The following is a 23,553-nucleotide window of genomic DNA, read 5'->3' on the forward strand; positions in this document are numbered from 1 at the left end:
TACCTCTGCACCTTTTCTGAGGTCCCCTATCTGTTTGTCATCATGAGTAGTGAATTCCTGGCTGAGCTGAATTGGGAGGAAGGGTTCGCCATCCCGGTGGCGAACGAGGAGAACAAGATACTGGAAGATCTGGTAAGGATCAGGTGAAGAAGGCGGGGGAAGAAGGGGTCTGTTGGGGGACGTTTTCTAGTTGGCAGAAATACCCCAACCCTTTTATTTCTCTCCGTTCTTTCCCTAATCCCATCTCTTCTCGGTCTACCTCTCTCCGGCAGCATCTCCTTCTTCCCTCACCTGCTAGCCCTTTTCGGTACTTGCTAAAGCATTAAAATCAATCAATCAATCAAACTGAAACTATAATAGATATTCACAACTATAAAGCTTGAAACTTTACTCCCTCCTCCTCTTCCACCCCTTGCACTCATTTCTAGCCTCCTGAGCAGTAGAGGAAAGGCTGGTTCTCGCGCCCGCCTTTTCCCTCCTCAGAATTAAGCGCAGTTTGCAAAGGGACTTCTGAGGTTTGCGTAGCGGCAGTTATTTGCGGATGTTTGTAAACAAAACATGTTATGGTTGACATTTCTTTTTGAGTTACTGCCTATGATGTTTAAAGTGACTCGAAGAAATGTTTTTAAGAGGGATGTTCTAGTAAGTACGTATAATGTGCAATTTACAGCTTTTCAAAGTGAGGATTAAGTTGTCACAGAAATATATAAAATATTTTTGTAAGGAGTATTTTACACCAGCTTGCAACAGTGCATGGTAGTTGTTAAAAATAAAATTGCAACCAGCTCAGGAAACTTTGAAAACCAGTTAGCAGTCAGTCTAAAGTTCCATCACATGGCAATGTGTTGTGTGGAAGAGGGTCCAAGAAGACCGATGATGTTTACACTACTTTAGAGAATGGAAGAGAAGGTTCCTCTGAGAAATGAAAATGAAAATCCTCCACTTTGTTTTTTGAAAATATGTTTTTCAAACTCTTCTGACTTATTTACTTATATCTAATGTAGATGGCTTCAGATTTTGTTTTTTGTTTTAAGTGAAGGGCAGCATTAGGAAATATAAGAGATCTAGCACTGAGTACTGAGGACTAATAATAAGTATCCAGTCTTGGGTTCTGATCCTGCTTATGAGCACTGAGTCCATTTCTTCTTCTGTAAACTGGAGATAAGTAAAATAATTATCTCACAGGGTTGTTACACAGCTCTAAGGACTTTAATATAGGTTAAGTTCCATTCAAACGTTCGTTTTTGGTATTATTGCCATAATATTTGTCTCACAGGACTTTATATACATATTACTTGTATTAGCTATTTAAAAAAATATTAAAGAGCAATAAAAAGAATAATGAGGGCCATAATCACTTCACCTGAATAAACTCCAATATTAAAAAAGCAACTCTTGAAAGTTTAAGATATTCAAACAGAAGAGAAGGGTATAAAATAAAAAATTCAATATATTCCCTCCCCAAAGTACTCACTGTTGACCGTAGAAGTGGCTATCATGGCTTTAAACAAATATCCCAGACATCATGGTCTACAGGTATACAGATAGAAAAGACAGGAGTATTATAAAACTGGGATCCTATTACATGTGCTGGTTTTAACATAGAAATTTAAATTTAATTTTACTTGTGTTTAAAAGGAGAAAATGAACGGAATTGTTGAATTTCAGTGAGTATTACTTGGTTATAAGAGATAATGGTTGCTAAAGATTTCTTTAACATTAAGAAAAACTAAATGGTTAAATTAATTGTTTTTAAAAAACTTCTTTGCTTCATTTGTAGACAGTATGGGTTGACTCCCTGATCTTTCATTTCTCATCTTTGAAATGAAGAAATTAGCTCTCTTACCCTTCCTGCCACCTTCTTTTCCCCATTAAAAATAGTGGTTTTATTATTTTTATAATATCAAGGTTTATTTTATTTTCATTCTATTCAGTGCCCTTAATTTACTGCAAGTGTTTAGTCTTATATTTAAAATGATTTAATGGTTGTTCATGCAGCCACTTTTACTATGTTTACCTTTTTTTGAATTTTTCACTTTGATTCATCTTTTGACTGGTTGGGTACTATCCATGTGTGGGTTTCAAGAAGGACCCACAGTACTGTGCTTTCAATTCCTCACATCCCTGGCTGCCAGTCTGGTTCCTTGCATTGCCAACTTTACATTTATAGTCCTTAAATCGTAGTATCAGATCTTCAAGATACTTTCTCTCTCCCCCTACTCCTTCCTCCTGGAGTCCTGTGTTTCCCAGTATGGACTATTTTCCCACAGACCTATTTCCCAGCTGTTAACTTGAGAATTCCCTTTCCTTTACTGGGTTGATGCTCTATTTCCTACATCACATAGCTTCTTTTTTCTCAGATTATTATTCTCTTATTTTAATGAAATACTTTCTTGTGTCTCCCTAAGAAGGGTCTATGGGAGGTAAACACTGTGATTATCTTCACATATGATGGTCATTTGGCTGGGTAGAAGATCCTAGAATAAAAATAATTTTTCCACAGAATCTGGAAAGTATTGCTCTATTACCTTCCAGCAGTGTTGTTGGTGAGTAATCTGATATTAAAATGATTTTCATTTCTTTGTAGCTTACTTTTTTAATCTCTGGAAGCTTTTAGGGTTTTATTTCATCTTTACATAGAAATTTTAATTTTGGCAACTGTATCAATATTTTTAATTTTCAGGTTATTTGCTTATTGCTTTTTTGTATCACATGGTCGTGTTTTAGGAGTACATTATCATTTACAATCTCTGAGTGTGTATGTGTCTGTGTGTGTGTGTTTAGTTCTTGTCTTTTGTGTCCTGAATTATCTGTTTTCTTTGGGATCTTTTTGTTTGTTTATCTTGATGTCCTTCACATTATGTAAGTTTTCAATATATATCTGGTGGTCCTTGCATGTCCTTTTATATTGAAGAAAGAGGCAATAAAATGTTGTTTGGGAACTCTATGGGGAAGGAATTATCAAGTTGTGGTGAGTTAATCATTATGCTTTCATTTAAAAAGCAGATGCTTTTGCTCTGGGTTCATTATGCAATGATAAAAATCATAATTGATGAAGAAAATAAAAGTGATAAAGCACCAAACAACACAAGAGCTAAATATGTAAAAGTAAAAGCTTTTATAAATGCAAGTAGGCCTTGACAAAAATATGTAGTGAGATACTTCAATATTTACTTCCTCAGAATTAGACAACTCTAATAAACAAAAATAAAGATATAAAAGATATGACTAATACAACAAAAATAAGAACATAGAGAACATATATCCCTTAAGTAGAATATGTTCATAAAGCATTTACAAATGCTTCTGGCTCTGTTCTCACATGGCTAAGAGAGAGAGTGAGCTCTGGTCTCTCTTCCTCTTCTTCTAAGGACACTAATCCCATCATGAGGGTCCTACCCTCATGTCATAGTTTAAACCTACTTACCTCCCAAGGGCTCCACCTCCAGATAATATCACATTGGGGATTAGGGTTTCAATATATGAATTTGGGGGTGACAAATATTTAGGTCATAAAAATCAGTAAGACAAAAAGTAAAGAAACTAAGAACTCCTCTTAATAAGTTTTAAAAAAGAACAATAGGGCTTCCCTGGTGGCGCAGTGGTTGAGAGTCCACCTGCCGATGCGGGGGGCACGGGTTCGTGCCCTGGTCCGGGAGGATCCCACATGCCGCGGAGCAGCTGGGCCCGAAAGCCATGGCCGCTGAGCCTGCGCGTCCAGAGCCTGTGCTCTGCAACGGGAGAGGCCATGGCAGTGAGAGGCCCGCATACCGCAAAAACAAAACAAACCAAAGAAAAAGAACAATAAAGTAAAAAAAAGGGAATTAAAATAAAAACTTAAATTAATGAAATAAACAGCAAAAAATACATATTTATTATTGCAGTTGACCTTGAACAGTGTGAGGGTTAGGGGGTGCTACCTGCCCCCCTGCCCCCGGCAGTGGAAAATTTGAGTACTGTTATCTCTGTCTCAAAAACAGGGAATTGATAAATGATTCACCCAAGGTCAGGAAGCTGAAACAGTTTGGATAGAATCAGGAATCAAACCTTAGTTCTTTTGATTCCCCATATTGTGATCTCTAAGCAAACACAAACTTTTCCCCACACTTAAAGATCTGTAAAATGAAAATATAGGTACTATATTTATTGAAAAAAAATCCCCATATAAGTGAAACCACAGTTCAAACCCAGGTTGTTCAAGGGTCAACTGTACTTAGTAAGTTTAATAAAATATAGGACATAACAAATGAGTAAATTAGTATTTATTTTCTTTCTTCCTTCGTTAAAAATTCAAATGTTTCTTCTGCGTTTTAGTGGATGGTGTTGTGTACCTCCTGGGTTGTAGCCCCAACATGCGGAACCACAGCTCCAAACACTAAGGAAGCATATTTTTTGTTGTTGAGTTTTATACTGCTTCGAGGGGGTGACATACTCTAGTGGTCCTGAGAATGTGTGTTATAATTTCCTAAAGGTTTGTTTGCTTGCATTTACAATGTTTTGTTTCTACTCAGGGTTCTTATTCAAAAGACACACAAAATTTATTAAGAAACAGGTTTTAAGCATGTGAGAGTTAGTTGTTCTGTTCTGTTAAGCTTAGCCTAAGTTTGTTGGTTTTGAATAGGAGTTCAGGGATGAGCTATTATGCTGCGTGTACAGCTACTTTTCAGATTTATGTTCCATGCTGTGTGTTTTTGTTACATCTTGTTGCTATGCTCTGTCTACTTTAGCTATCTTGTGGTTTAATTACAGAATAGAATCTTATTAAAGTGCATTTTAGCAGTGGACCTGCTAACGCTGTAAATCTGAGAGATTTCTATTCTCTTTTAAAATAGTGCTAATTTTCCCACAGAGCTATTTTATATTTAAAAGATTAGTAGATTTTAGAAGTTTAAATGGATATTGCAAGAAGTGAAGTAAATGAGGATTTAATTTTCTTTTGATTTTAGATCCTTTTAATATGGTAAAAACTTAGTAGGACTTTGGTTAATCATAGAATTTATTATTTACAGTTGTCAAAGCTGCGGAATGAAAGGTCAAGCTTTCAAGATCAGCTACGTGACTATGAAGATCGAATTAATGCTATGACTTCTCACTTCAAAAATGTTAAGCAAGAGTTCTTATTTACCCAGGTACAATAATGTTGAAATTCACATTGATTATATCATGTGTAGTCATGGAACATTTCACATTGCATTTACATCTATGATTTGATTTTAGAGATATTATAGGAAACTTCATATAACTCAATAATTATGAACATAACCTTGATCCTGAAAGTAGGTAGAAAAAAGACTTTTAGGAACTCTACTGCCACCAAATTCAAGGAATAATTAGTTCATTTGAAAACAGAAATCCTCATTCAAACAGTCTGATATATTAGTCAGCTGATTATATGAGAAGGATACAGTGATGGCAGTGAGAAACTATGGCGTTAAGTGGAAGCAGACCTAATAAAACACATAATAGAGTTTCTGTCTACTTTTAAATTTTTCAGCACAACCCCCTGGAGCCATTTTGAGTGGAGGTAAATAGTCCACACACTTCAGTAGCCCTTAGGACACGACGGTATTTTAGCATAGTTTAAGAATTGAATTTTATAATGACGATTCTGAGGTAATAGAAAAGTTAAATTATATTCAGGAAACTAAGGTAACTGGGAACAGTACAACGCATTTTAGAAATATTAACACAAATAATAAAAATTAAAACTTAGAGTGATTAATTAAGTAAACATCTGTTTTATGGACCATCTATTCATGTGTAGAATCTCTTTCCCTGATGATGCCCAGGAAATCAGAAAGCTCTGTAAATCAGCATTGGAGAGTTTACTAACTTCCATCTGAAACAATTTTTCAAAAAATGCATCAACTTTCCTTTGAAGAAGTATGTAATTCTTAAAAATGAAAAAAGTCATGTTTTTAATACTAATTTATACTTAATATAGGTAAGTAACTGTTTTATGGGTTTTTACAAGTCTTATTAGAAAGTTATAAATTTAATGAACTTTTAAAAACAATCTCAAGATTTTTGTATCCTGATGTGATTTAGTAACTAATAAGCAGTTTGGAACAACATCTTTTCTTCAAGTTGTTAAACCACTGAGTTGGGGAATTGAGAAACAGAGATTTTCTGTAGGTGTATTTCATTATAGCCAAACCTCAATTAAGTAGGACAATAGAGACAAAAGACAGTAAACTTCCTTCAACACTAACAGCCTTAATAATGTAAAAATAATACATATGGTGATAACTTTGAAGCCCTACAAGATCAGTAGTCAACAAATACGATTTTATTAAGTAAAACTTAACACAAAGTCATCATTGTATATTAATATACTCTAGGGCATATTTATAACCATCACTGTTTACATAATTACTTTAAAATTATCTCTGTTAATTAGAATATGTGATCAATTCTTATAAACATACCATTTCCTAAGTATTTTTAATTAGTTTCATTTTTTATTTTTAAATAAATGAATTATATCTTTTAAAAGTCTTAGTATATAAATTTTGGTTTTCAGCAGTTTCCTTAGACCAACATAAAAACTGAAAACTGCTGACAACATTTTTTCCTAGCACATTCCATGAACTGACTTCTTACAACTAGTAAGCAACACCGACTACACTGAATCACAAAGTCTAATGTGGTATAGGTTTCTGAGAAGTGGAATTGATAGTACTTGATCTAAGCATTTTGTGGGAACTTTGTTATTTTCTGTCTAGTGGATTATTATGAATATTTTATAATATTAAAATTTAAAAAGTCTTTCTGTCTTGTATATTATTCTGTAGTCTCTTTGCAAAGCCAGGGAGCATGAGATTGAAAGTGAAGAACATTTTAAGATGATTGCTGAAAGAGAACTGGGACGAGTGAAGGAAGAAATGCAACGACTGGAAAATGAGATAACTTCAATACGGGAAAAGAAAAGTGATAAGGAAGTATGTGTTGAAATGTTACTTAAAATTGTGTGCTATTGTTCCTTCTTCCCTCACCAAATAAACTTTTTTTTTTTTTTTCCATACGGCAAAGGCATTCTTTAGTTTCCTGACATTCACTTGCGTCATTTTTTGGACAATGAAACTCACGTGGAGCTGTAATTTGAATCAACAGTGATAGAATGTTACATTTATTTTCTCAATATTCATTTACCAAAATAGTCATTAAGCCTTACTATGTGCGAAGTACCATGCTGGCTGCCTGTTATATACCACACTAGGCATAATTTATAAGTGCTACATTTTTAAAAGCTACATTAAAAAAGTCACTTGTAATTTTGAATTTCATTTTTCAGTTAAAATTTTTACTTTTCATATTATCAGCTGGTGATTCTAATATTAAACTACTGTAACCTATTTTTTTCTTTCTTAGTTTTTAGTTACCTGGCTGGGAGCACTTTCCAAATTCAATTCTTATCTTTACATATGCATATACTTATGGAAATGTATATATCTGTATCTCTATGTGTATACATGTATGTATACATATGCATACATATCATATTAATTTGTATGTGTTTGCATATTGATCTGTTTTCTTCTTGTGAACCTAGATTTGTTAAATGAATACATTGACAGAAATATTTTTATCTGCTTAACTACTATATTTATTTTAATTAGACATGCTTCCAAAATTTCTATATAAGAGGTCTTTTAGAGGAAAGACCTCTGATTGGAAATGGGGCTGAAGGGGACTTGTCTTGGGCTTGAGTTAGCATATCAAGTACATTATTTTTATTAAGGTTGTGTATCAGCTTGGGGTAGTTTTGGTGGAGTGACTAATGAAATTGCTCTAGGGGAGCTACCCTGAAGCCTTTTTTTTTTTGCGGTAAGCGGGCCTCTCACTGCTGTGGCCCCTCCCGCCGCGGAGCACAGGCTCTCGACGCGCAGGCCCAGCGGCCATGGCCCACGGGCCCAGCCGCTCTGCGGCACGCGGGATCCTCCTGGAGCTGGGTACGAACCTGCGCCCCCTGCATCGGCAGGCGGACCCCCAACCACTGCGCCACCAGGGAAGCCCGCGGAAGCCTTTTTAAGCAAACTTTGGCTCAACCACTGTTCTCAACTTTGTATAATCATCTCCCCTCTATTTCACAACTGAATAATTAAAATATTAGTATGATAGTTATACAATTAAATATGGCATTTATATACATCTGGCCAGGGACAGAGACAGGATTTCTTTCTTCCTTTAAAATATGTCCTGTAATATGTTATTTATTTATTTATTTGCGGTACGCGGGCCTCTCACTGTTGTGGCCTCTCCCGTTGCGGAGCACAGGCTCCGGATGCGCAGGCTCAGCGGCCATGGCTCACGGGCCCAGCCGCTCCGCGGCATGTGGGATCTTCCCGGACCGGGGCACGAACCCGTGTCCCCTGCATCGGCAGGTGGACTCTCAACCACTGCGCCAGCAGGGAAGCCCATGTTTTATTTTAATTTGTACAGTAAATAATGTTTTGTAATTTCCCCATGCCCCATCTCTTTGGAAATTAGAATTACATATTTAAAACTACTCAAAAACTGGATGATTTGAAATGTCAGATGAACTGGGACCAGCAAGCACTGGAGGCATGGCTGGAAGAATCGGCTCATAAAGATAATGATGCCCTCACTCTTCAGAAGTATGCACGACAAGATGATAATAAAATTAGGGTGAGATATTATAAATTGTAGTGTTAGATTTTCTCTGAATCTGTAATATATCAACCATTTAATCTAAATTGTACTTATAATTTTAAAGTAGTTCTTAAACATTTTGGGTCTAATAAAGCCAATTATCCTGTCTCTAGATAAATGACTATACTCAAATATCCACAAAATTTTGCTGCAAGTTTTACAGATCCTCTGAAGCCCTTTGTCCATTTAGGGATCTCTGGACTCCCGGTTAAGAATCCTGATTGAGAAGGTTTCTCAAAAGCATTTCAGAAAAGAAAGTTTTGTACTAGAACTATGTATAAGTATTTTAACTTCTTTTGTGTAATAGTTTGAATGTTACAGATAGTTTTTGCTGATTTGAGACTATAGTGCTATTGATTATTTAATATATTATTTTAGCCGTTACTTAAAAATCTACTTGTAATTAAATCTGGTAATATTTTAGTATCATGAAACATGCTATTTTCTAATAGATTAATACCACATATGTTAGTTAAAATAATTTTAAATGGAAAATTATTGTTTAATCTTTTTTCTAACTTACTTTAAAAAGTATTAAAAGTCTTTTTAGAAACAATTGGGTTATCATTGCAGCACTATGGGTCTAGAAGATAAAGAATATATATATTATTTTGTAGTTATTTTAGATGTCAAATAAATATGTATAATATAATATGTATATGTATAATATAATACTTAATGTGAGATATGCTAACAGCTTTTATGTTAATAAAATGATAATTATGAATATTTTTGCATGTAATTACATCATAGGCACTGACCCTGCAATTAGAAAGACTGACTGTGGAATGTAATCAGAGAAGAAAGGTACTTGACAATGAACTCACAGAGACTCTAAGTGCACAGGTTGGTTTAGTAAAGATTTTTTTTGTTTTGTTTTTATTTATTTATTTTTTAACATCTTTATTGGGGTATAATTGCTTTACAATGGTGTGTTAGTTTCTGCTTTATAACAAAGTGAATCAGTTAGACATATACATATGTTCCCGTATCTCTTCCCTCTTGCGTCTCCCTCCCTCCCACCCTCCCTATAGTAAAGACTTTTATTTCTTAGTTGTCAAAGTGATGTTTAAAAAGCACTTAAATTCACAGAAATACTATTTGGTCTTCATTTGACAGTTAGAATTGGATAAAGCAGCCCAAGATTTTCGTAATATTCATAATGAAAGGCAAGAACTCATTCAACAGTGGGAGAACACAATAGAACAGATGCAGAAGAGAGATCGAGACATTGATAACTGTGCCTTGGTAAAGTAGTTGTTTGGTCCTTGCAACGTTCAGCTGTATTTATCTCTTTTGTATTTAACTCATTCATTTCAAATGTAAATCACACTGTTATTTGAAAGTCACTTTTGTAGCAGGATTCAGTAGTTTTGGTAAATGTTTTTCAAAGCTGACCCTGTATCCATTTAGAAATGAGATTTTATGAAGATTGTTTACTTATGGATATAATGCCGAAGACTGGATCCTGACATCTCTGAAATGTGGGACGAGAGAAGATCAACAGATAATGTTATTGCAGTAAAACCAATGCCCTGACTTATACATGGTTGTCCAAGGTGCCTTGGATTTAGCATGTGTGCTATTTGTGTGCTAATCAAAGGTGTAGGGAAAGGAGCCTCATGGATAGCCAAAAAAGAAGGACTGCAATAAATTTTCCCTTTTGAAACTGAGGTACCCGTGATGGGGTGAAAGCTCAGAAGGGGAGGAACACCACACTGATTAAACACAGACCTAGTGTTATCTTTTGCTACTTTCAGAGGTAATTTAGGAGAACTTTTTTGGGAAATCATTAAGGGGTAAAATAGTAGTGAGTGAAAATGGGAAGATGATGGAAAGCTGGGAAGGAGAAGGAATTGAGGAGGAAAGAAGGCAGATGAGAAAATGGGCGAACTTCCATTCTGAATATACTCCATGGAAAGGCATTGGCAAGCAGCTCAGGTCACTGGGAGTTTGGAACTCCCAGGGAGTTTGGAACCACATCCATATCTGGATGTGGTTTACTTGTTAAATGTAACTTATATGTAAAATGTGATTTCTTTATTTTAAACTTCTGTAAGTAATCAACATTTTGTCAACAAAATGGCCTACACCTCCCTAAGGAGGGACTTGGGAGACCCAATGTTAACTATGAGTTCCTCTTATTTCTTAATGCTGATGTTGGTTTCTCTTTCTTGGCTTCATACTGCTTTCAAGCATCAAGTCCTGACTGCTTCCTCTGTGTAAATCAAATGTGTCAGATCTAAGACTGCAGATCCATAATCAAATTCTCATACAACCCTGCAGCTAAATTGACTCAGCCTGCTGTTTTGGCGGAATCCACAGCTTGTAGCTCTCTGGTCATATCCTCAGTGGTTCCTTATTTATGGGGTGACATTTCCTGGCTGTATGTATTGAAAAAGACTAGGAAGGGAAACAAGAAATTGTTCCATAGGTAGTGGGATGCTTCTAAGTGTTTAACAGCTGGCTCTCAATTTGTGGTATTTCTGATTTCTGTGGCATCACCTGTATGAAAACTTAACTGTGAATAGATTGCCCTGTTAAAAAATGTGAACGCTGAAGTAGGAATTAAAACATCTGATTAAGTGGTAGAAAAATTAATATAAGGCAAGAAATTCTAGAATAATCATTTGACACATATAAACTTAGGAAGTTTTGACCTCCTAAGATTGAATGAACATAGTAGATAGATGGAATGTTACAATTATAGAATGTTAATTGTTATATAGATGGGAATACTAGATTAAACAAATTTAAAATGTTTTTTAAAATGCAGTAAATCTCAGATATATATTGATTTAATATGCTAATATGTACAATATTACATGCAGCATTTCTAAAACTTACTGATTTTAGAACACATACTCTCCCCTGACCCAGTCTCCTGGGATTAGTTGTTTGATGGGACCCTATTTCAGAAGAATTGGAAGAAGTATATTTTAGGGTAAATTTTCCTTCTCCCTCCAATTCAGTTAACATATTGCCATCAGAATCACCCGTGAAAACCACATATGATCTTTTTATTCCCCAGCTCTAAAATCTTTATTCCATGTTGCTTAAAAGCTGACCCTCTTTAACATGGCAATTGAAAAATTGAATTCTTCACCATTTGGCCTTAACCTCTACCTTTCCAGCCTAATCCCTATCATCTGTCTCCAACCTTTCTTATTATGTCCCCATTCCATACCCGCCCTCCCACCCTGCACCTTAACCATGTTAGAGTATTTATGCATCCCCATTTATCTTTTTTTCTGCGCTACACGGGCCTCTCACTGTTGTGGCCTCTCCCGTTGCGGAGCACAGGCTCCGGACACGCGGGCTCAGTGGCCATGGCTCACGGGCCTAGCTGCTCCGCGGCATGTGGGATCTTCCCGGACCGGGGCACGAACCTGTGTGCCCTGCATCGGCAGGCAGACTCTCAACCACTGCGCCACCAGGGAAGCCCCCCATTTATCTTTTTAGGCCCGGTTCAAATGAAGGCTCTTAGGTAAAGCCTTTTAATGATTTCTCTTGGGTAGATTTCATTATCTCTTTGCTCCCATAGTATTAATACTTTGTCCATACCTCAGTTACTACGTTGTATACTCTAGTTATTTTGTATCCCCAAGACTAGCAAAAAGCCTGCGTGAAGACATTCCTACAGAAACCAATAACAAAAATAAAATTCTCAAAAAATGAAAGAAACTGGTCTTGTGAAATATTTGGAAAATTTCATTGAAATCCAACTTTCCATGTGAAAACTATTCAATACTGTTATATTTTTTACATGTCACCTTTTGTTGATGAAAAATTGACATTTTTCTCATCCCTTTAGCAAAGTACCAGATGGATGAAATAAAATACAGAGATCTTTAAAAAATGAGCTTATAGATATTAGTATGTGGCATATTAATATTTTATTTTATTCATATAAATCAGTCTGTCTTTAAAAAACATTTTCTTAAGTTTTGGTAAAATAAATGCTATAGAAAAACTAAATTCCTTTTAGTTTTAGTTTTGTTTGTTATATTAAATATATATTTAACATGTATTTTAAATCCTAGGCACTAGCAAAGATAAAACAGGAAATAAGAGAAAAAGAAAATTTGGTTAAGGAAAAGATCAAGTTTTTGGAAAGTGAGATTGGGAATAACACAGAGTATGAGAAAAAAATTTCTGTTGCTGATCGTGAAGTTTTAAAATGTAGAACGGAATATCAATGTCATGAAACTAAGAGAATTCAGCTGAAGGATGAGGTATGTCAACTAAAAAGACTGGTTTGTGTGTTTATAACAAATTACTATACAAATAAGCATAAAGCCTTTCCTTTGATTAAGAAACTGTCTTCTAGTTCTTTTTGTTACATCCCTTCATGTTGTGGCACTTTTAGGATACTCTAATGAGACCTTGCTTGGATGAAGGCAACAGGGGGCTGTCATTCACATCACAGGTGGTGTGAAGGGCTCCCTCTGGAGTTGTGCAGTGACCAACTTGACTGTCACACATAGTGTTCTGTAAGTGACCCAAGGCAAAAGGCTCCTGAAGGGTCTAGGCTGGAAATCATAATTATAAGATAACCGGCAAATGAGCAAATGTGAAGATGAATTATTGACATCGGTGGTAACTTGAAGTGTCCTTCCAGTGCTACATGTGTATGGTGGTTTTAACTCTCAAATTCTAGGTGGAACTACCTGCTGAAGTTCAGTTTCTTACCTTGCTAAGGGAAAATATTTCAATGTGGTAGTGGGACAATGTAGTGGTATAATGTCTTTAAACAGACTAAGAGAGAATAAAATTCTCCTGCTTTGTTCTTTTCTTTTTTTGAGCATACATGCCAACTAGATTATTCCATAGGGAGAGTTAGCAATCCCCTTAGTTAGGAATAAAGGGATCTTTATGAAATTTGTGCCTTGAGGCCATGTTATCTGAAGTTACTGCTATTTGGGTGGGAAATTGGAATATTGCAGAGCTTTTTATTCTATAAGTTGTTATACTTTATATTCCTGATAAAGAAGGAAAGATTTTTTTTTCTGTCTGAAGAGAATTATTAAGATCTTGAAAAAGTAAAATAAGTGAATTTCTTGCATAAATTAAATGTCACTGCTAATAGCTCATTCTCAACAATTTTTAAGTTTAAACCAATTACAGAAAAGAATGCAGGTATTCATTCATTTATAATTTGCTTATTGAGATAGAATTCACATATCAAATACACCCTTTTGAAGTGTACAATTCAATGGTTTTTAGTATTTCACAGAGTTGTGAAACCATTACCACTAACTAATTTTAGAATATTTTTGTCTTTCAAAAAGAAATCCCATACCCATTAGCAATCACCTTACTTTCTCCCCTCCTACCAGGCCCTGGCAACTCCTGATCTACTTTCTGTCTCTATGATTTGCCTATTTTGGACATCATACAATATGGTGCATTTTGTGTCATGATTCTTTTACTTACACAATGCTTTCAAGGTTCATACAAGCTGTAGCATATAAGAGTACTTCTTTTTCCTCAAAATTTTTTTATTGTGGTGAAATACATGTAATATAACACACATTTACCATCTTGACTGTTTTCAGGTATACAGTGGTATTAAATACATTCCTAATGTTTTACAACCATCACCATCACCCATCTTCATAACTCTTTTCTTGTGAAGCTGAAACTCTGTACCCATTAAACAATAATTTCCCATTTCCCCCTCCTCCCAGACCCTGGAAACCACCATTCTACATTCTGTCTCTGTGAGTTTGAGTACTCTAAGTGCCTCATATAAATGGAATCATAAAGTATTTGTCTTTTTGTGACTGGCCTATTTCACTTACTTTACTCAGCATAATGTCCTCAAGGGTCATCCCTGTTACAGTATATGTCAAAATTTTGTTCCTTTTTAAGGCTGAATACTATTCTATTGTGTGTATATACCACATTTTGCTTATCCATTCATCTGTCAATGGCCTTGGGTTGCTTCCATGTTTTAGCTATTATGAATAATGCTGCTGTGAACATGGGTGAACAATTATTTCAGAATTGCTGATCACATGGTAATTATATTTTTAATTTCTTGAGGAACTGCCATACTGTTTTCCACAGTGGCTGTACCATTTTACATTCCCACTAACAGTGCACAAGTGTTCCAATTTCTCCACATCCTTGTCCGTACTTGTTATTTTGGGTTTTTTTGATAGTAGCTGTATTAATTGGTGTGAGGTAGTATTTCACTGTAGTTTTGATTAGCATTTCCCTAATGATTAATGATGTTGCATGTCTTTTCATGTGCTTATTTGCCTTTTGCATCTCTTCTTTAGAGAAATATCTATTCAAGGTCTTTGCCCATTTTTGAGTCAGGCTGGGTTTTTGTTGTTGTTGTTGAGTTTTAGAAGTTCTCTATATATTCTGGATATTAATCCCTTATCAGATATATAATTCGCAAATATTTTCTCCCATTCTTTGGGTTGCCGTTTTGCTCTGTTATTGTTTTTGTTGTACAAAAGTTTTTAATTTAACGAAGTCCAATTTGTCTACTTTTTCTTTTGTTGCCTGTGCCTCTGGTGTCATATTGAAGAAATCATTGCCACATACAATGTTGTGAAGCTTTTGTTCTATGCACTTTTAACTCATATATGTAGTTCTCTATAATATGCCAGGATTTACAAGTTATTCAAAATTTAATATCAGATCAAAAAGAAAAATTGTTAAATATGTATTACAGCAACATGGTTATTATGTTTATGGTTGTGATGTAAGTTAGAAATTAATGTGTTCATAATAGAACTTCTCAGAAATGATATTAATTTATAAGATGTAGAGTAAATATATAATTTCTCTCTGTTAACTAATAAATAGCTGGATACTTTAAAAGCCACTGTGAATAGAAGTTCTAGTGATTTAGAAGCTCTGAGGAAAAATATTTCCAAAATAAAGAAGGACATTAATGAAGAGACAACAAGGTAAGAAAAAAGGTATTTAAATATGTTTATAGTTTTTGACTATTTCTAGAAAAATTATTGAATATTTGATTTTTTGGTTAAATAACTGTAAAATTATAGCTACTAAATTATTAAACTTAAAAAAATTTTCCTGGGTTTTTCAGTACAAAGGCTTAGGAGCAATATTTTTATGGCTTATTATATACGCATTGATAATAAAAAGATTTATGGCAAAAGAAATTTTCAAGTTATATGAAGAAATCTTAGGATAAACTATTCCTTATTTGTTTGCATTAAATATCTTTTAGACATGTTTTCTATTTTTTCCTTATAAATTCTCTATAGGTTACACAAAATTAAAAATCATAATCAGATTGTAAGAAAAAAATTAAAGCAGATAACTGAGAAAACTACGTCTGTAGAGGAGAAAGCTACCAACTTGGAAGACATGCTAAAGGAGGAAGAAAGAGGTGTGAAAGTAAGTTTAGTTTCGTTTTTTTAAAAAAAATCACAGCAGGGCTTCCCTGGTAGCATAGTGGTTAAGAATCCGCCTACCAATTCAGGGGACATGGGTTCGAGCCCTGGTCCGGGAAGATCCCACGTGCCGTGGGGCAGCTAAGCCCGTGTGCCACAACTACTGAAGCCTGCGTGCCTAGAGCTGGTGCTCCGCAGCAAGAGAAGCCACCGCAATGAGAAGCCTGCACACTGCAACAAAGACCCAACGCAGCCAAAAGTAAATAAATTAAAGAAAAAAATCACAGCAAATTTAGCAATAGTGAATAAATTAGACTCTTGAGATCAGAGGAGAAGGAGGTCTTTTACGAGGCTCTGATTTCTGGGGTGATTGCATTTGTAATTAGATTGTTAAGTTGTTGGACCTCTTTTTATCTTCAGCTCCTAATTCTCCATTTGCTTCACTTTCAGCATTTAACTTTGTCTTCTTTTAGAGGTATAGCCCTTCTATCTTAAATTCCATGTCTTCTCAATGCCTACTGTGTCTCTGTCCCTGTTTGCCATTCCTATACTTTTTTTTTGGCTGCATTGGGTCTTTGTTGCTGCGTGCAGGCTTTCTCTAGTTGCTGCGAGCAGGGGCTACTCTTCGTTGCGGTGCTCGGGTTTCTCATTGCAGTGGCTTCTCTTGCTGTGGAGCACGGGCTCTAGGCACACGGGCTTCAGTAGTTGTGGCTCACGGGCTCTAGAGCACAGGCTCAGTAGTTGTGGCACACAGGCTTAGTTGCTCCGCAGCATGTGGGATCTTCCCGGACCAGGGATCAAACCCCATGTATCCCTGAACTGGCAGGTGGATTCTTAACCACTGTGCCACCAGGGAAGTCCTTGTATATATGTTCTTACATTGCAAATGCATCTTGAAAAATGCCCGTGTTTTACAACTTATTTCCACCTGATTATCATCTTTTTTGTTTGTGATCAAGTTCCCCCCAGTGGTCTACGTTCATTGCATGTATTTCTTCATCATCTGCTATCTCTTTAACCTCTTCCAGGCTGGCACCATTTATTGGTAAACAGACTTTTAAATGCTAACACTTTTACTAACTTCACTGGCATACCCCTTCTACCTTAACCTCTTTGGCATTCTGGTAGAATTAAAGCCGATTTTTAAGGAACTGGAAAAGGCTGGTTCACCGTTCCCTCTTTGAAAACTTCAAAATTATTTGTGTGACCTATCACTGTAGGCACTACTTTCTGCTTTTACTCTTTTTTTTTTTTTTTTTTTTTTTTTTTTTTGCGGTATGCGGGCCTCTCACTGTTGTGGCCTCTCCCGTTGAGGAGCACAGGCTCTGGACGCGCAGGCTCAGCGGCCATGGCTCACGGGCCCAGCCGCTCCGCGGCATGTGGGATCTTCCCAGACCGGGGCACGAATACGTGTCCCCTGCATCGGCAGGCGGACTCTCAACCACTGCGCCACCAGGGAAGCCCTTACTCTTTTTTTTGATGGGGGAAGAGGACGGGTAGCTGAAGGTGGTGGTAAAATCCCCCATTTGCTGAGGCTTATATCAAGTATGGTTGCATTTATATTTGGATAGAATCCAGCTTCCTCAGTGTGCTGTTGTATGTTTAAAATTCCTGAGTAGTGAAGTCATGCAACAGTCTTGACTTGAGTGGTATTTGAGTCCAAATCATACAACATTATTAAAAAAAGAAAGTTGTGGATATTTTTTGCCCCTAAGAGCATGATTTTCTGTAGTACATGGAACGGGATAGTATTAGAACTTATTAGAAGTCTGTAAATACTGTGAAGTTTGTATGAAATACACCTTCTGAAGACATAATTAGCTGAATTAGGAAACAATAAGATTGGCAGCATGTGTACTGATTGTGCTGTAGCAGGGCTGGGTTCATAATCTCGTTTTTTGTAGTTATTGGGGTTTTTTGTTTGTTTGAAAAAAATCTCAACTCTGTATATTTTTCTGTGTTATTCACCACCAAGCACTGACTTTAAAACTCTGCCAAGCAGTCTCAGAAGGTCTTAAACCCAGTGAAAATTGTCTATTATATGAAAAAGAATGCATTTTATAAGGTTATATCAGATTATATTTCTTGATTTGTGAAAATTTAAATGTGCCAGTCACAGACTTCTTTTGTTTCATATTGAGGTTCATTGAATGCCAAAGGGAAATATGCTTATCTGGGTATAAGAACACAGAGGGAAATTATTTCAACATTTTAAAATGAGAGCTTTCAATAGATCTTGGCGTGGGAGATCTGTTCGAAACCTAGAATACATTGATGTGACACTGTGAGATCAAGACGGACCTGCCTCCTGAGAAAGGAGAAGTGGGAATAGGGTACCGGTTTCTATTTGCTAGAGGGCTGCACATGTAGGGAAGTCAGCTGCAGGCAAGGTGTGAGTAAGAGATAGTGATAGTGCCAGTAGTGTGTTGGGGCCAGCTCTCACCAGCTCACAACAGCTGATAGTTAAATTTTCTGGAATTTTTTAAGTCAGCTGCTAAACATAGCTACTATTAAAAATCAAATTATATAGCCTTACAATTAAATAAATTATATTAAAAATAAAATATGTACTCAGCACATATCACTTCCAAATTATTTTACTGCATTTTACTGTTATCTATGCTTTTAAGGTTACTTAAGACTATTAACATCTGTTATATCTGTCTAGTAGATACACTGCATAATGGTCTGCTATGGCATATCTCTTCCTAGCTCTGCATTTAGAGGAATCATGTTAGTAGCTTGAAACTGGCCATAGTGGGAATAAAATAATCATAGAAATCAGCCTCTTCCCCGTAACCTCCCATCTACTAGAAAGCTGATGGTTAAAATTTATGTGCTCACCACTGGATAGTACCAAAAAGAAGGTGGGAGATTTCTTCCCTTAACACTCTCAAGACTTTAGTAAACTTTGTGAGCTTAGAAGCTGTGTGTCTTCAGTATATTTTATGTTCTAAGGAAACCAGTGGAATGGTCAAGTTCTAAGGCTAAGGTGACATAGGATAGAATTAAGATGACAGATCAAGGTGCATGACACAGGAATAGAAAACTACTATTCTAGTCTACTAGACTGGAGTAGACTACAAGCAATGTTGGGGATTTGTTGAAACTGTGGGAAGGGCTTTATATTCTTAAGGGCTAAAATGAGGGTTCATTTATGACCCCCAAATTATAATATTCATGCAATAAAACATTACAAGGTATTATATTTCATTAATCATTGTTATTCTTATTATCAGGAATTAGAAGTTCAGTTGAACATAGTGAAGGATGTGCTATTTAAGAAAGTTCAGGTATTACAGACTGAGACAATGAAAGAAAAAGCTGTTGTATCTGAAATTGAAGGAACCCGTTCTTCTCTAAAGCACCTCAACCATCAGTTACATAAACTGGACTTTGAAACCTTACAGCAGCAAGAAATTATGTACAATCAGGTAGATGTTACTCTTATGAATGTCTTCATATTGATTTGTTATAATTGTGATGGTCAAGATACTGCAGTGTCCTAAGAAAACAAAGATTTCTAAGAACTCTTGGGGTGGGGGGATAGACAGATGCTGAAGATGGGATATCATGTTAGGTCAGCGAAGGGTGAGGGGACCTTAAAAGCTATTTTTTTTTCTTGATCTGAAATAAATAGAGAAGAGGATCGACAGCTCTAGTGAGGGAGACCATGCTTTAAAGGAACCTGGAGCAATTGGACCTGGAGTAAAACAAAACAAGGAATGGGATGTCTGAAACCTAGAAAAACTGTATGTTGGGAATTCCCTGTCAGTCTAGTGGTTAAGACTCCACGCTTCCACTGCAGGGGGTGCGGGTTCAATCCCTGGTCAGGGCACTAAGATCCCACATGCCACACAGCGTGACCAAACAAACAAACAAACAAAACCCCAAACCCCTATGACTGTATGTTGTGCAAACATCGGCATCCCCATCCCCATCCCCACCCCCACCCCCAGACCAAAAAATGTTTTAAATTTTTTTCCTTTTTTGTTCTATTTATATATTGTCTCATGTTAATTTCTTAATGTCCTCCCTCTCTACGTCTTAATTTCCCCATCTAATGTGTTCTTAGTTTCTCAAAATTAGACTCTAAAGTATAATTTTCAGAATAATTCTTTAGAAGTTCATCATATTTGAAACCTTCATGGCTAACAATTTGTGATTCTTTTTTTGTACTCCTTAGAAAATGTACCCTCAAAAAATCCATATCCATGTAAATCCAGTGGATTTACTGATGTTCCATCATGGGAGTATGATAAATGACCACCTAGCTGCTTTATTATATTTTCAGATTAGTTCTGTGTTACTATCACGTACTCTGGTTGTTGAAGAATAGTTTGCTCTTTCTCCCCTTACAGTAAGAAGGATTTCATTCTATAAATCACTGAAGGGTGAAAGTGACTTTAGTAAATGGTGACATCAGGCCAAATTCATAAGAAAGTATTTACAGTGTTTTTGCATTTATAGAAATGGTTTTAACCGTTTCTTCTTACTAACTTATCTTTAAAACCTGTAACAGGATTTTTACATTCAACAAGTGGAACGCCGAATGTCACGGTTAAAGGGAGATATTAACTCAGAAGAAAAACAAGCCCTTGAAGCAAAAACTGTTGAACTTCAAAAGACATTGGAAGAGAAAAAATCTACATTTAACCTTTTGGAAACACAGATCAAGAAGCTTCATGTAACTTAGTTAAAATACTTTTTATGCTTCAAATATCCTAGTCATCATTTTAAGTCAACATGTTCCTAAGACTTGACTTTGGATAGGATAATTGCCAAGCTACCCATATATATAACAAGTGTATGAGCTAATGCTTATATTTCTATACTGACTATGAGAATGTAACATTACCATTGATTATGCATTTACTGTATGCTAAGTATATGCCTTTAGTATCTTATTTCATTTAATCCTTATAAATGTCTTGTGATGAAGATAATACTTGTTTTACAGATTAAGTAACTTGTCCATGATTACAGCTAGGATTTGATCCGTGGTCCATGTGACTTAAAAATAGTCTTAAATAGTACATGATTTAAAAAAATTGATAAATTCCAGTTTTCTATTATGTATCTGCCATAATAACTTGATTGCTTTTTATGTCTGAAGTGGCATCTAAAAGAAGCTGCTCTTTTATGGGTCATCTATTGTTATTCAAATATTTACTTAGTTACATATTTCAGATGACTCAGTTTTGTTAATACGGTAAAAATGTTCTTCATCTTTAGGTACTTTAATGTTTATGGCAATATAAAACCTGTGTTAGGGGAATCTATGTAATATAAAACCTATGTTAAAGTGTAACTGGGAAGTAAGAGTGAAGGAGTGAAAACATGGACCTGAATAGGGGGAGAACTACAAAGGTTTAAAAATGTTAAACAGCTGGAAAGGCTAGTGATGAGTGTCCTCTAGTGGTTCTAAGAAGAATTGCCCTGAATTCCTTCAGGGCTACAAAGGTGAAAGGGAGCTACTACTTTTTTAAATTAGGGAAAAAAAAAATTAACATGACAAAATATTGGTTTGGAGTGGTTTGTAGCCTGATTAAATTTTTAGAAGACTGTTTCCTTGGTTTAGTGGAAAAGAGCAGAACCGGTTTTGAATGTCAAGGTTACACCACTAACTGATATTTTAACTTTTCTGAGTCCTAGTTTACTCATTTTAAAATGGAAAACTATATTTAATATTATTTTAGGGCATTTGGGAGAATTAGAAGCAATGTATGTCTTAACACAGTGCTTTTAGTAGGTACTCAATAAATGGTATTTTTTTAATTACATAGAATATGAGAATATTAGTGCTACAGAATAATAGGAGGGTGACATTTGTATCTGGACATGTTTTTTGACCCTAGCCTGAATTGTGTCTGTTTTCCTGTGTGAGGATGGTTCTAGTGTTCCTCCTTTTAGCTACCCTGGGGCTCTGTCCATTATGCAGTTGGCTAGTACTTATGCCTATCCCAGCTGGTTTTGACAGAGAGGTAAATAAATTAATAGAAATGCAAGTGAATTTTTAAAGATATTAAAGCTAGTTAAGCTTCTAATGAAGGTTTTCTCTTCTCAATAGTAGCATTAGATTGTAAAGTCATTCTGCATTCTCTTTCCCATGCCACTCCATCTATTATTTTGAATAGTAGAGACAAATTTCTTCTGGTTGAAAATTACCTTAAATTAAAAATTTCATTCTAAAAGTTAATTTTATGAAATCACATCTTTATGTGAAAAAAAATTCTTAATGTCTTGCTTCAATCTTAAGTCCTGATAGTTCAGAGAAATACAGGCAGTGAGAAGGGCAGGGGAGGGAAGAAGGAAGGGACAGAGGAAGAGAGAGAGAGAGAGAAGGGAGACAGATCTTGGCAATAGAAACTTTTTGCTTTATGTCCCCTAAGAGGGGCTAAGGGGGACAAAGGGAACAAACCTTGTTCTGGTTCTGAGTGGGAGGGAGGATACAAACTGGTATAAAGCTAGAAAACTAATATCTGAGTATGTATGACCCATTTATTCATTCAGTGGAATTAGATCTTATCTAGCATTTTTCTCTCCAGCAGTATGTGATTATATATGTAATAATAATAATAATAATAGACACTTCCATGTGTCAAACATTGTTGCACATATTCTTTGACAGTAAATTCTTTAACCCTCACAACAACCCAGGTAGGTAGGTATAGTTATCATCTCCATTTTGGAAATGAGGAAACTGAGGAAAAGTATGTTGCCCACTGGGGTTGGATGGCTAATATATAATTAAGGCTGTCTGATTCCAGAGCTTGTAGTTAACCAAGACCCTATGCTTTCTCAGACTGTTAATGTTTTTACCTTCTGAGACTTGGGTTGAATCAAATAATGAACTCCAGAAGGTGAACCATGTATTTAACCAAAGCTTGAACTCCACCCTCCCATTTCTCCCTGTAAATGGCAATGACTTAATAGTTCAGTTTGAACTGTAATCATACATAATATTTCCTAGAATTATTGAACTCAAACTGAACCCAAACATCAATAGATAATAAAAATGAAAATGCTTCTATGTGAACATCCATGTATATTCTATTAGAGACATAAGACCATGAAGGGTGAGATTTATAATATTATATTATTATAAATATTTAATGGAGCATATAGTTTAATGTAAGTCATGTTTAGTAGTATGTATTTAATATTGTTATTTAAAATATGTATTTATGTACCGTTTTTTCCTCTTTACAGAATGATCTTTACTTTATCAAGAAGTCAAATAGTAAAAATCGTGATGAAAAACAGTCCCTCATGACCAAAATAAATGAACTAAACCTCTTCAATGACAGATCAGAGAAAGAACTTAATAAAGCCAAAGCTTTGAAACAGGTGCAATAAAATCATATGTATATATAATATTAAAAAACACATATTTTCATGCTAATTGTAGAAAAATTTAAAATACCAAATTATAAAGAAGAAAATAAGTCACTATAATCACTGTACAGAAGATAAAGTGTTATAGTATATTATTTTC

At 35.5% G+C, this 23,553-nt stretch overlaps 1 protein-coding gene across 1 annotated transcript in view; it reads left to right on the forward strand.

Annotated features, from left to right (window-relative positions):
- Positions 1–42: 42 nt before the first annotated feature.
- The window catches only part of CCDC39 (coiled-coil domain 39 molecular ruler complex subunit), a 45,670-nt gene continuing 22,159 nt past the window's right edge, over positions 43–23,553 (forward strand). Inside the window, exons 1-12 of the mRNA XM_060011077.1 lie at positions 43–132; positions 5,010–5,129; positions 6,795–6,941; positions 8,491–8,649; positions 9,427–9,519; positions 9,793–9,921; positions 12,717–12,908; positions 15,499–15,602; positions 15,927–16,059; positions 19,295–19,489; positions 20,578–20,742; positions 23,268–23,405. Of these exons, the coding sequence (XP_059867060.1) occupies positions 43–132; positions 5,010–5,129; positions 6,795–6,941; positions 8,491–8,649; positions 9,427–9,519; positions 9,793–9,921; positions 12,717–12,908; positions 15,499–15,602; positions 15,927–16,059; positions 19,295–19,489; positions 20,578–20,742; positions 23,268–23,405 (1,665 nt within the window). The remainder of the gene's footprint in view (positions 133–5,009; positions 5,130–6,794; positions 6,942–8,490; positions 8,650–9,426; positions 9,520–9,792; positions 9,922–12,716; positions 12,909–15,498; positions 15,603–15,926; positions 16,060–19,294; positions 19,490–20,577; positions 20,743–23,267; positions 23,406–23,553) is intronic.

This window comes from Delphinus delphis, chromosome 4 (genome assembly GCF_949987515.2).
Source record: "Delphinus delphis chromosome 4, mDelDel1.2, whole genome shotgun sequence".
Taxonomy (NCBI): domain Eukaryota; kingdom Metazoa; phylum Chordata; class Mammalia; order Artiodactyla; family Delphinidae; genus Delphinus; species Delphinus delphis.